General features: G+C 48.0%; 1 protein-coding gene across 18 annotated transcripts in view; it reads right to left on the bottom strand.

The window, feature by feature from the left end:
* msi2b (musashi RNA-binding protein 2b) overlaps positions 1 to 13,083 on the bottom strand; it is a 505,067-nt gene that overhangs the window by 126,596 nt on the left and 365,388 nt on the right. For all 18 annotated transcript variants that reach the window (XM_078548150.1, XM_078548151.1, XM_078548152.1 and 15 more), the window contains one exon: positions 6,712 to 6,786. In XM_078548150.1, the coding sequence (XP_078404276.1) occupies positions 6,712 to 6,786 (75 nt within the window). The remainder of the gene's footprint in view (positions 1 to 6,711; positions 6,787 to 13,083) is intronic.

Below are 13,083 nucleotides of genomic sequence, written 5' to 3'. Positions count from 1 at the left end.
ATCGGAAAGCCTCATTGCATTCGTTTGCTCTTCACTGATGTCAGGCAGCTCCAGCTCTGTGGGTGTTGCCTGACTCACCAGCTCCCAGCTCACAGGGAGCCTTATGGCTTCCAGCCTGCCCGCATGGTTGATTGACAGCCTTAAGAGGCACACCAAGACAGGGATATCTAGTGCACCCATCACACAAACTGCACATTTACCACCCCCCACCCCCAAGTCAGCCTTATCCCGGGAAGCAAAACCGAACCAGGCGGTCAGTCTGCCTAGCTTTTCACACACAGCCATCCTCACCGGATTCTGGTCAAACCTTTCCCCTAGTCCAACAACCGAGGCTCGCAAACACAAGGCAGTCAACTAACAACTCCAGTGAGGCATTAAGGAGAAGTTTTATACTTATTTACTTGTGAGTGTGGCGAGAAGGTGGATCTCGTTGCCACAGGGAGTGGCTGAGGTGATTAGAATAGGTGCAGTGAAGGGGAAGCTAGCTAAACACATGAGAGAGAGAGAGAGAGAGAGCGAGATGGAGAGAGTGAGATGGAGAGAGAGAGAGAGAAATAAATGAACAGAAGGTTATGTTGACAGGGTGAGATGAAGTAGGATGGGAGGAGGCTCATGTGGAGCACAGCCATTGGTATGAACGAGTGCAGCCAAATGGCCTTTCTGTACTGTTAAGTACAATGTATTCTGTCAGAACTATATGCCCTTGTGTATCCAGTTCAAAATATCGTCTCTCAAAGTGTGCACAAAGCCCCTCCCCCATAAATCATCATCAATAAATCAGGAGACTCATTTTAACACTTGAAATATTGGTGATGTGGGGGGGGTGGTTGAGAATTCAAAGGCTCGCTACAACCTCCCGAGCAGCGTTAACTAATTGGGGAGAGACAGGAGTACTGCAAAGAATGGCTTCTTCTCTTGGATCTAGTTCCCCAGCCCTTTAGAACAAACACTCTACCATTTGTCTGCAAACTCCACTAACACTTCAGGTGCAAGAACTGGCTTTACCCAAATTTCAAAGAGGCGTTGTAAAAGGAGGGGTACGACAATCACACTTTCCTCTTTTTTATAATCAGAGAATCATCTTAATTATTTCATTTTCTCCCATTGCGATTCTCATTTTTTTTTGGAAGGTCAGTCAGGGTAGTTGGGGGCCTCCCTTGTGTGGACCAGGGGTTGGAGAATTGAGCAAGTGAGTCAGTGTGGCTGAACCCAGTGTGGCTGAACCCAGTGTGGCGGGCGAGGGGGCGGGCGAGGCACACTCCTGGTTTCCAGCTCGAGAATCAATGGCCGGGAAATTAGAATCAGCGGCGAATTAGATCCACTGACCTGCGGGGTGGTCTCTTTGATCTACATTCCTGTCAAGTAAGACTGCGCCAGGAAATAGTAGGTGTTGAGCTCACGAGGAGTGCAGTCAATGGGCACAGCAATGGAGAAAGTTGGATTCAACACTGGGATATTTCAATACTTTGTGGTGCATGGGATCCTCGCAAGAGATAGGCTCAATAACTCCACAAGGGGGGGGTGGGCGATGGCATAGTGGTACTGTCACTGGACTAGTATTCCAGAGACCCAGGGTAATTGCTCTGTGGGACCCAGGTTCAAATCCCACCACAGCAGATGGTGGAATTTGAATTCAATAAAAGTCTGGTGACCATGAAACCAATGCCCATTGTCACAAAAACCCATCTGGTTCACCAATGACCTTTAGGGAAAGAAATCTGCCATCCTTGCCCGGTCTGGCCTACATGTGGCTCCAGACCACACAGCAATGTGGTTGACTTTTATGACCTCTGAACAAGGGCAATTAGGGTAGTAAATGCTGGCCTAGCCAGCGACACTCACATCCCACGAACGAAAAGAGAAAAAAATGTGCTGTAACACACAGGCTGTTCCAGGCCTGAGGGACGTCAGTCACGAGGATGGATTAGAGAAGTTGGGGCTGTTCTCCTTAGAAAAGAGAAAGTTGAGAGGGTAGAAGTGTGGACAGAGTATTTAGGGAGAAATGTTTGAATATAGGGTCGAGAACCAGAGGGCATAGACTTAAGGTGAAAGAGCCAAAGTTTTTTTCGCACAGCAAGCAGTGACGGTCTGGAATGCACTGCCTGGCTTTCAAAAGGGAATGGGTTAAGCACCCAAGAGAGAAAAAAACAAACTGCAGGGCTACAGGGAGAGGGCAGGGGAGTGGGACTGGCTGAATTGCTCTTGCAGAGTGCTGACACGGGCTTGACAGGCCAAATGGCCTCCATTCGTGATGTGATTATCCTATGATTCTATCAAAGTGCGCCACAAGAGTCGACAGAAAAACAACCGAGAGAGGCTTAACCATCACGGATTATAACACGTACTGACACAAGGTGCCCCGTGTAATCCAGAATTACATCTCACAATTACCACACTACGTGGTTATCATCAGGAACAAACAGAATGCTTAGACTGTCACAGGCTCTGTTCACCTATGGGACAGAATTAAGATAGCCTATTAATGTCATGTGAGTTTGAATTGTTCCCTTGTTGCTGGAATGCTGTGGGCATTACTGTGGGCAAGTGGATCTCTGTCAGTGTTTCCTCACCATATTGCAACACATCAGGTACACATTAACCATCCCTACCGTATCACATTCCATTGCCACATTGTTGTGCCCCTCAACTGTGTTGAGAGGTTGTCACATCGCGTTTCAGTTCCAACCAGGAGCACACAGGTAATTAAACTCAGGACCAGAAACCTTAAAGGAGACTGTGTCTCCTTTCTTGGGTTTACACAGGCTTCTTTTTTCTTTGCATCAAAGTGTCAGCTACAGCTCGACACACTCGGGCCGTATGATGAGCTGCGTCCTGAAAGAATTCCGTTTCATGGGGACAGGATGTTTAGCTCGGCGGCTGGGCGCACGCTTGACCTGACCGAGCATGAGATGGCGTCAATGCGCAGCCGCGCGATGGTTCGGTGGGCGGGCACACGCCGGAGCCGGCAACACGCCCGCCCGCCGACAATTAAAAGGCCCGTTAGGGCCGTGAAGTTATCAACTGTCCTGAGTTTTTCACTGCCCGTTCAGCCTAACGGGCAGGCAAAAAGGGTTTGGAAACCCCCATCCACGGGCGGGATGAGGTTTCCAAAAGCAAACGCAACTGAAATAAAAACTTCCGATTTTTAATTAAAAACACGTCCCTGCCCATGTGACCGAGTCACATGAGGGGGCCTGTTTTATTACATTTTTTCTGATGTTTAATAATTTTTCAATAATATTCCCCGTCTCCCTGAGGCAGCTCCGTGCCTCAGGGAGATTATCCAGCGCTCTTTCGCGCGCATGTGCGAAGTTCGCTCTAGGCCTGCTCGCCATCCTCCCTCCGCCCACACTGGCAGCACTCAGCGCTGCTGCTCCCGTATCACGCTGGGTGGGCCTTAAATGGCCCGTCCGCGTAAAATCACTGAGATCGCAGGCGGCAGGCAGCTTCCCGCCCGCCTCTGCCGATCCCGCATGCCCAGGGCAAAATTCTACCCATAGGGTTTGCTCAGTCCTAAGTTCCAGATCATGGGATTGTTTGTTCTAAGCCTATGCACATACCCACAAATGCTGAGCTTTGGATGAGGTAAGGAATTTGAGCTTGCTGCGATTGGACTGTGTTTAATTCCCACTGAGTTTAGCATCTCTGCAAGAGCTCTGAGGGCAGCTCATCAATCTCATTGTTAAGCACCAGTCAACTGGTTGGAAGTGATTTCATTAATATCACCTCTAACTTCCATGTAGACACCAACTGGAAGATGGCTGAGTGAACTTATCCTCAATCTTGTTGGATGCACCAATGAGAACATAAGAAATAGGAGGAGTAGGCCATTCTGCCCCTCAAGCCTGCACCGCCATTCAGTAAGGTCATGGCTGATCTGATTGTGGCCTTAACTCCACTGTCTTGTCTGCCCCGCCAACCGCAACCCTCCCCCACCACCCCACCCCCCAACCCCGCAACCCCATAACCCTCGACTCCCCTATCGAGCAAATATCTGTCCAACTCAGCCTCGAATATATCCAGTGACCCTGCCTCCAATGCCCTCTGGGAAAGAGAATTCAAAACACTGGCGACCGTCTGAGAGAAGAAATTCCTCCTCATCTCGGTCTTAAATAGGAGGCCTCTTATTTTGAAACTGTGTCCCCTCGTACTAGGATCCCCCTTGAGGGGAAACATCCTCTCAGCACCTACCCAGTCAAGCCCTCTCAGAATCTTATATGTTTTAATAGTATTACCTCTCATTCTTCTAAACTCCACTGAATTTAGGTAGCCGTACTCTAATAGGATGGTCACTAAACAACCAAACAATCCAACTGGTTGAACAGCCAACGTTAGTTGATGCTGGCTTTCTACGCAGCACAAATAATAATAATCTAATTCTTATTAGATTTTTTGAAATATCGGGGAGTTGAGGGCTATGAGGAAGCTGGCACAAAAGAAGAGTTGAGGCCTGGGGCAGATCAGCCATGATCTTATTGACTGGCGGGACAGGCTTGAGGGGCCGAATGGCCTACACCTGCTCCTGTTTCTTATGTTCTTATGTGACCTATAAAAGGGCCCAATGTGTGTGCCAAATGGCAAAGTGAAACCTGCTGCACACTGTGGAAAGGGGAGAGCCAATTATAGGAAGCAAGTAATCTTCACAGGCTCATCGCACAACACATCTTGTCTATTCCAATCCCACTGTATTTACACAGAGCTGCTGCTGTGGCCAGAAAGCTTGGCCCCAGACCATCTTACATTCAACGTTACAGACTTCACCGGTACCCTGCTAGACTCGGCAGTCGGCTGACTGCATCGACGTAAGTTAACCCCCTCAGCTCAAATCATCTGTGACAGCACTCTGCTAACCACTTCTCACCACAAAGGACTGTCAAGCCATTGACTAGCTGTGGCACTTATACCCAGAAAGTTGGGGGGGGGGAGGAGAGAGAGAGATCCTCCAATCAGCTACCATTGACACAATCAGATACGTTTTACTTCGTCTTTCCCAAGTGTGGTTCATCATTCCCATTAAATGCTAATGGGCACCACACGGGTTCAAACAGAAATTTGTAAAGAGGTGGGGTGGTGACTACAAAGCTTAAGAGTTGAACAATTTATGCAACCATAGAATAGTCTAGGAGCCAAAAGTTAATGGGCTTTGCAAATAGTTACAGCCGGATAGCATCACTGAGCTGATGGGATAGTCTGAGTGACCCCACTGCTAACATTATTGAACATTCGATGTGTGAGTTCACAGAATAACACTTTTTCTCATTAATGATTTTGTGAATTTGGCATCTAGTCATATCGCTAGGGACAGAATAATCATCCTCCAAAATATACAACAGCCTACAGTGAGCTAGGAACTTGCGCAGTGAAGTAGGATTTGATTTTCAGGTAAAGGTCCCCCTTTACCTTGACTCTGCCGTTCCAAACCCCAACTAATGTACGTAGTTTCAAAAGGCGAAAATGCTTATTACAAAATGACTTCGGTCTCGCCGCCACCCCCCCCCACCCCTGCCAAATCCTAATAAACACGTCACACCTTTGCCCAAGAATTGTCCTGATTAGATTACGATATCCTTAAATTGCAGATAAAAATAAGCAGACTGCATGTCTCTCTGTGCGACATGGTCATTTAATCACTCATTCCAAACTAACACGTTATCAGAAAACATACACGCCGTGATTAAAAGCCTAAAGTACACAGCTGCCTCGAGGTGACAGTGGTTGTGGACTGGGTATGGTAAGCATTGATGGAAGAGATATCGGAGAACTTGGCAGGTGAGTGTTATGCATTCCATTAGGAATTCTGCACAATGCAAATGGATGGAAACATTGGAATTCTACACAATGGAAGTGAATGGGGAACAGCAGGTCCCAAATTTGGGTTAAGAACATAAGAAACAGGAGCGGGAGTAGGCCATTTGGCCCCTCGAGCGTTCCTCAATCAGGAATGTGTTTCTCTTCCCTGGACTTGCTGATGCCTTAGTAGTGGGAGAATGGCTGTAAGAATGAGAACATGACTAGACAGCCAACATACTCGTGACTGGTCTGTGCCTTGGCTGCGTGATGTGTCAGGGCTTCGAAGGTGATCTTCTAAGGAGCTTTAGGGAAAGAAATTTGCTGCCATTAACTGGTTTGGTCTATATGGGACACCAGTTCCACTGCAGATGTGGCGGACTCTTAGCTGCTGCCCTCTGAGTTGGCTTGATGAACTACCACACTCTCAGGGCAATGAGGTATGGGCAATAAATGCCAACCTTGCCAGTGATGCCAACGTCCCGATAAAAATTGTATTTTACAAGAGGAAGGACATGCGGCTTCAACCTGGGATCACACAGATGGTCCTAAATCACAAACGTGCCATGGTAAGAATGGCAAGGGGAAGGGTCAGAGACAAACTGAGTGGGGGTGGGGGGGGGAGAGAAGCCTGGGTGGTGGGGAGGAGTAGTAAGTTATTTGCCCCACTCTCTCGGCCAGAAATGCCAGCGATCTGAAACAGAACCTCAAACTGAAAGAAGATTTTTTTTAGTTCCCACATTTTACCACATAATGGTTTACAAATAACCAGAAGAGGCTCATTTTGGGAGCTGGAATGAAACCACGAAACCTTGTAGGGAGGGAGCGCCGTGGTTTTGTTACGCACTTTTTAACATGGCGACGGGGGTCGGGGGAATGGAAGGATTAGGGGCTGGTGCGAGATAGAATCAAGGGTCCACATACCTGGGAACTGGTAGCTGTAGCTTGGTGCGAATCCTGGGTATCCACGGCCGTACGTTGCAACAAAGTTTGGGTAACCTTTAAAACAATATTTTAAAAAAAGGGGGAGAGAAAGAAAGATGTCAGGTTAGAGCAGATTGTGACTGGTGTGTGTATCTTAGTGTGATCGCAGTCATATCCTTGTATTACACTCACTGTACCGGGGTTACTCCAAGGCAAGCGTAACGAAGCTAAAAACTCAGGTAAAACAAACAGGGAGGGCGCACGTTTACACTTATTTTGAGGAAGTTTTGTCCCTCCACTTCTGAAGGCCACTGCCGGTCGCTGCCAGCTGCACTACGGCAGCCGATGGTCATTTGTCATGTGTTGAACCTCAACCCTGTGCTTACCTGAATTTCAGTCCACACACACCTTCCAGTACAAGCAGCAACCAGGTGGCAGTCGAAAGGGAAAGAGGCCGATTTTGTGCTCCCCTAATCTGGTGACCTCCAAGGCTGATTGTACCATCCCTAGCTCAGCACAGGTCAGAAACTGGCTCTGGAGTCTTTCTCGCCTGCATGGCTTGCTTACACCTCCTTGTGACTTTTTGTAATCTCAAGAAGGCGATAAAATCAACCTGGTGGAAATATCTCGGGCGAACCCAGTAGAGGTAAAGGAGAAGACGCAATGGGGGAAGGACTAAATATAGCAAAATTGTAAGCATGTTTAAAGAGAACGCGCTAATGGTTTTACTACAGTGAAAGTCTTCTCCGAGATTGGAGTGATTCATCATGGGTTATTTATAGAACACACTGCTAGCTAGAACAGATGACTCATCTGAAGTTTAAAAAGGAGTTGGATGGATCAATGATTCAGCAAGGAGTGCAGGACATTTGGAAAAGGGAAAGGACAGAAAATGGACGCTCCTGAAACTGGATTGGGATGACGGAGGCACGCGGGGAAGAAGCGGACTCTCTTTTCCCCATCACTACCCTTCCACAAACTTAACCCTTTTGGGAGCCTGTTGATGTTGGACCCCTGCAACAGTCAAGTTCCTCCAATACCGTGACAACCAAGCATTCGTTTTGCGAAAGTTTTCCCTACAAATAATTTAGGTAGCAACGTGGGGGGAAAAACGTTGCTTTCGGTAAAGGGATGTGGTTAGATTTAAACTCTACTGAGGGCACTCAGTTCCCCTCATCAGAGGCTGCTGGGTAGCGCGCTCTCGCCTCGGAGTCAGAACGTCATAGGTTTAAGTCCCACTCCAGCAAGAGAGGTCAACTTCTGGATGGAACGTTAAATCGAAGCCCCATTCGTGCCCTTAGGAGGGCCCACAAGATCCTATGGCACAATTTCAATTAAGAACAAGGGAGCTTGTCATAGTGCCCTGAGCAATACTTATCCCTCATCAACCTCACTAAAATACAGATTTAGACTCTGCCTGCTTTTAAGACGAGGGTGTAAATGGAGTGCCTAACCTGAACCCACCCTATTCTCTCTGGGGAGGGACGTTTAGGTTAAATTTGAGCTTTTGTTTCTTTAAAGACCCACTTTAGCAAAATACAATGTGCATTACACACCATAAGATTCTTGTCCTGACAAGCAATATCAATTTGCTCTGAGCAATTCCATGGAAGATTTGTCAATAATTACATATCTAGCGACAAGATGAACTGTTGCTGTACTTTCGCAAGTCTGGGTCACTTGGAGTTTAATTGTTGCATGGCTATGGAACTCCTTCTCAATGTTCAATCCCAGAACTGTCTCAGGTGCTCTCCCAGCTCTTCCCATATAGCTGCCCGAGGCACTGAGTGGCTGGTGATAAGGGGCGCCTGGGCGAATCAGATGTAAAGGGGGTGCAGCTGAGCACTGTGGCTGAGTGAGCGGGCAGGGAATGGGGGGCGGAGGGGAGAAAGGATGGACTGCCAATAGTATCATGCCTCCACAGAATCCCAGGAGTGACACCACCCGGACCAATGCTGCTGTCAGCCATCCCCAATGCCCAAGGGGGCACGCTCAACACAAGTCCGGGGTTACACTGCGGGGCAACTGGTGATTCAGAGCTTGAAAGGTTAAGTGTGATTTGACAGAGTAATTCTTAATGGGACCGAAATAAAAGAGAAGGCATGCAGGCTGAACGTGCCATCTTAGCAGACATTTGATGGTGTGGATTAATAATTCAACGCTCATTTAATGGGTTATTAATTTTTCATGGTTTTAAGGGAAAAAAAAGCTTGTTACATTTAACTCGAACCTTTTCGTACTCTCCACTTTTAATTTCCGAGACTCGGCGATGCTACCCTTGCCGCCGAGCATGAATCTGAGGCAAGTGCCGCATGCCACGAGTTGTGGGAAGAGAAAGAAGCCATGCTTTTAAACCAAAATAAATGTCCTCAGATTTGTCTTTTCCTTTTGTTGTTAATTGCTCTGGGGTGACACTGTTAATGGCCCGAGGGTGCTGGCAATCGACCTAGAAGGAACTGGGAGCTACAGGTAACCCAGACAGAGTAAAAGTAGCAGCTTCCCTTCCACCGAACACTAACAACAGGAGGAGGCCAACCAGCCCCTTGACCCTGTTCGGCCTTTCAGTTAGGTGAGTGACGGATCTCCATTTACCCGTCTTTGGCCCACACCCCTTAAGAGCCTTTCTTAACAAAAATCTATCAATTTTAGTCTTTGACATTTCAATTGACCTTTTGCAGGAGAGAATCCCACTCTCCTGCTCCCCTTCTTGAGGAAAGTGCGTCCTGACTTCACTCCTAAACGGCCACGGCTCTCATTTTCAGCTTTTGCCCGCTTGATCTGGACGTCCCCCACCAAAGGAGACAGTTTCTCCAGAACTACCTTATGGAGTCCTTTCGCCATTTTAAACACCTCGATCGGGTCACCCCCCACGGCCCTTTAAACCCAAGGGAGTACAAGCCAAGTTCATGCGTAGGTTAACCCTTCAAACCCTTGGCATCATTCTGGTAAATCTGCGCTGCACCCTTTACAAGACCAATATACCCTTCCTGTGGTGCAATGCCCAAAACTAAAAGACATCAGTGAATTTGTTGGGGTTTTTGTTTTTAAATAGATGAGAGCCTGGCAGCTTTCACCGTTGCTTTTTTTTCCGGGTGCGAGCCCACAAACGACCAGGTTAATGGAACCGAATTTATCGGCTGCTGTAACATGGGTTGCCAACCCTGGCCGCATGTATTCCTGGAGGTATCGTCAAAAGTGCTCTCCCCCGCCCTGCCAGTCAAACAGCTGTTTCTTTTTTTTAAACTGCCCATCGCCAATATTTTTGTAACTAATAAAACAAAATACAATTATGTCAAGTGGCCTGGTGATTTTTTGTTTTTTATGCTCCCTGTGTTTGCTCACTGCAGAACCCAGTTGAGTAATCTTGAGTTCCCAAAGGCTCCAGGACAATCCTGGAGAATTGGCAACAGCAGTATAAACTCCTCAGCTCCTACATCCAATTAGCAGTCAGTGAAAACTCGAGAGAATATCTGGCAATTGCCTCTAAAATTAGCACAGATTTTGGAGCAAGTCTTTAGGATTTTATTTTTGCACTCTCGGTGGTGCTCAACACTGGGAGCAGTGAAAAGAGAGAAATGCAGCCTTTTATGTTTAAGATCACCGAGGGGGAAAAGAAAGAGGGTGTTGGATTTTCCGGTCTGGTGTCTCTAATTGCCGGACTCCCGCCACGTGGAGGCCCCATGCTGGGAGCACTCATTCAAAAATTTCATCTGACATCAACGTGCATTTACGCAACACCATTAATGTAGTAAAAGTCATAATTTAGCACAGAGGCCTAAGAAGATATTAGGACAGGTGACCAAAAGCTCGGTCAAAGAGGTAGGTTTTACGGGGCATTTCGAAAGGTGAGGCAGAGAGGTTTTGAGGGGGGATTTCCCGGAGCCTAAGGCCCAGGCAGCTGAAGATAAGGCCATCCAATGATGGAGCGGCGGAAATCGGGGGCGTGCAAGAGGCCAGGATCATAGGAGTGCAGAGGTCTCGGAGGGCCGAGGGGCTGAAGATTTGTAGGGCTACAATTCTGCAGGCTGGTGGATCTCACGTTTGGCGTCTGGATCTAAAGCCACTTTCACAAGCTCCTACATGGCACAGCGGTGAGTTGCCGGAGTAAGTCTGGAGCAGCGAATACTTGTCCAGAGGACGATGATGAGTCAACAAGCCACACATCCCATATTTCGCTTGAGCACGCCCTTGCCAGTGAGCTTTGTGAGCAGATCCAGGGCCCACAAAGATGCTGATCTAAAGACAGCTGAAGGAGCCACGTGATCCCTCAACCAGCACAGCTGGGCAGCTCTCATCTGCCTGACCTGGCAACAGCTGGGGCCCATTCACGTTCTGCATCTGAACTGCCCCTTGAGGTTTGTAGGTGCTCAGGAAGTGGAATTTGCTATCAAGTTATTGGATTGACCCTTGCGCCCATACTTACCAGAGCCCGTCTCATCAAAAAATGGTCAGAAGGAAAGAACTGACCAGATTTTCCACCTAATGGTCCAAGCTCCATAATTCCACTGGCAAATAGATTCGATCTTCAGCGAGAGGTGAGATGTTATCATTCTGTCAAGCTCAGACACATTCTGCTGCTGCCTTCATTGTCCTACACGAAACCCTCCGCATCAAAGGAAACAGCGGATGATGGGGAAAAGGTGCTTTGATGCAACATCCCACGATAAATGCTGTGAATTCCTACACTTGCCAAGCTGCTCAAGATTTTACATAAAACGGACATAAAACTAACAGCACAGAAACAGGCCATTCGGCCCAACAAGTCGATGCTGGTGTTTATGCTTCACACGAGCCTCCTCCAACCCTGCATCGTCTCACCCAGTCAGCATATCCTCCTGCTTCTCGCCTGTTTATCTAGCTTCCCCTTAAAATCCTCAACGGTTCTCACCTCAAACACTCCTTATGGCAGCAAGTTCCACATTCCAACCACTCTCTGGATAAAGCAGCTTTGTCCTGAATTCCCAACTGGATTTATTGGTGACCAGCTTGACCAACTTCTACAAATGGGCCCTGGTTTTGGACCCCCCCGCTCCGCCCCCAAACAAGCATTAACTACATTGTCCAGTAAAATGGGGAGGACCCAAGTCAAACCTCTGCATGGGGTCTTTGCCAGGTAGCGCCCACTCTGAGGGGATCTGTTTGACTTTAAGAGAGGAGAGCATTAACTTTCCGCAGCATAGAGCACCAGGAGAGCAATTGCAGAAGTTGCACCAAGGGGAGATAGGCGGTATCTTACTGCTGGTGATATTTAGCAGATGAGTACTTAAGACATTAAAGTGTGCGTTTCTCTATTAGTTATTTTAATGGGAGCAGAGCCTCACAATCAGGCTAGCGCCTCATTAGAGCAGCAGGCTGAAGGTTCCTTGCTGACCTACATTGCCTTCCGGTCTGGCAACAATTTGATTTTAAAATTCTCAGCTCTACAGTCCGCGGAGATCTCCGCCCTCCAATCACCCCTGTGCTCACTGACCTGCGCTGAGCAATACGAACAATACAGAATAGAAGCAGGAGTAGGCCATTCGGCCCCTCGGGCCTGCTCTACCATTCATTAAGATCATGGCTGATCTATTTCTCTACGTGCGGTGATTTTAAAATTCTCATCCTTGTTTTCAAATCCCCTCCATGGCCTCACCCCCATCTTATCTCTGACATCGCCTATCTGCCCTTGGTGCAACTTCTGCAATTGCTCTCTTGACGCTGTATGCAGTGGAAAGTTTATGCTCGCCTCTCTTAAAGTCAAACCAATCCCCTCAGTGCGGGTGTTACCTTGCGAAGGCCTCCAGCCCTACGACCCTCCGAGATACCTGCACTCCTCCATTTCCGCTCTCCCTGCGCATCACTGATTTCCACTGCTCCACCATTGGTGGCCATGCCTTCAGCTGCCAAAGCACTGGCTCTCCAGACCTAAATCTCTTACTCCTTCTTTAAGACGGTCCTTAAAAATGACCTCTTTGACCAAGCTTTTGATCACCAGCCCTAACGCCGCCTTATTTTGGCTCAGCGTTAAATTTTCACCAATTTGGCTCCTGTGAAAGACCGAGCTATGTTTTACTGTGTTGAAGGGCCCTATGTAAATGCAAGTTGTTGCTGAGGCCGAGGTGAAAGGGGAAACCAGGGGTTGGGGGGACAAATCAACCTATCACCAATAGATGGTGACTCTGCAGCAGTCTTGAGGACACAACCCCCGTCAGCAGGCTATGGACTCGGACTATCGTGGGGAGCTCAGTGATCAGCCGCACATCATTACTCCAGGCTGAGGAGGGAACAATTCGACCGACATCTACACCAATCGCATACGGTAGAATCTGGTTTTAGTGGTCACTGCTTGTCCTGATCATTTTGGCTTACAGAGTTTGACCTGATCTTGCCAAA

The sequence above is a fragment of the Cetorhinus maximus genome, chromosome 9 (genome assembly GCF_964194155.1).
Source record: "Cetorhinus maximus chromosome 9, sCetMax3.hap1.1, whole genome shotgun sequence".
Taxonomy (NCBI): Eukaryota; Metazoa; Chordata; class Chondrichthyes; order Lamniformes; family Cetorhinidae; genus Cetorhinus; species Cetorhinus maximus.
The sequence above is the reverse complement of the archived record's forward strand: the minus strand, read 5'-3'. Positions and strand labels throughout refer to the sequence as shown.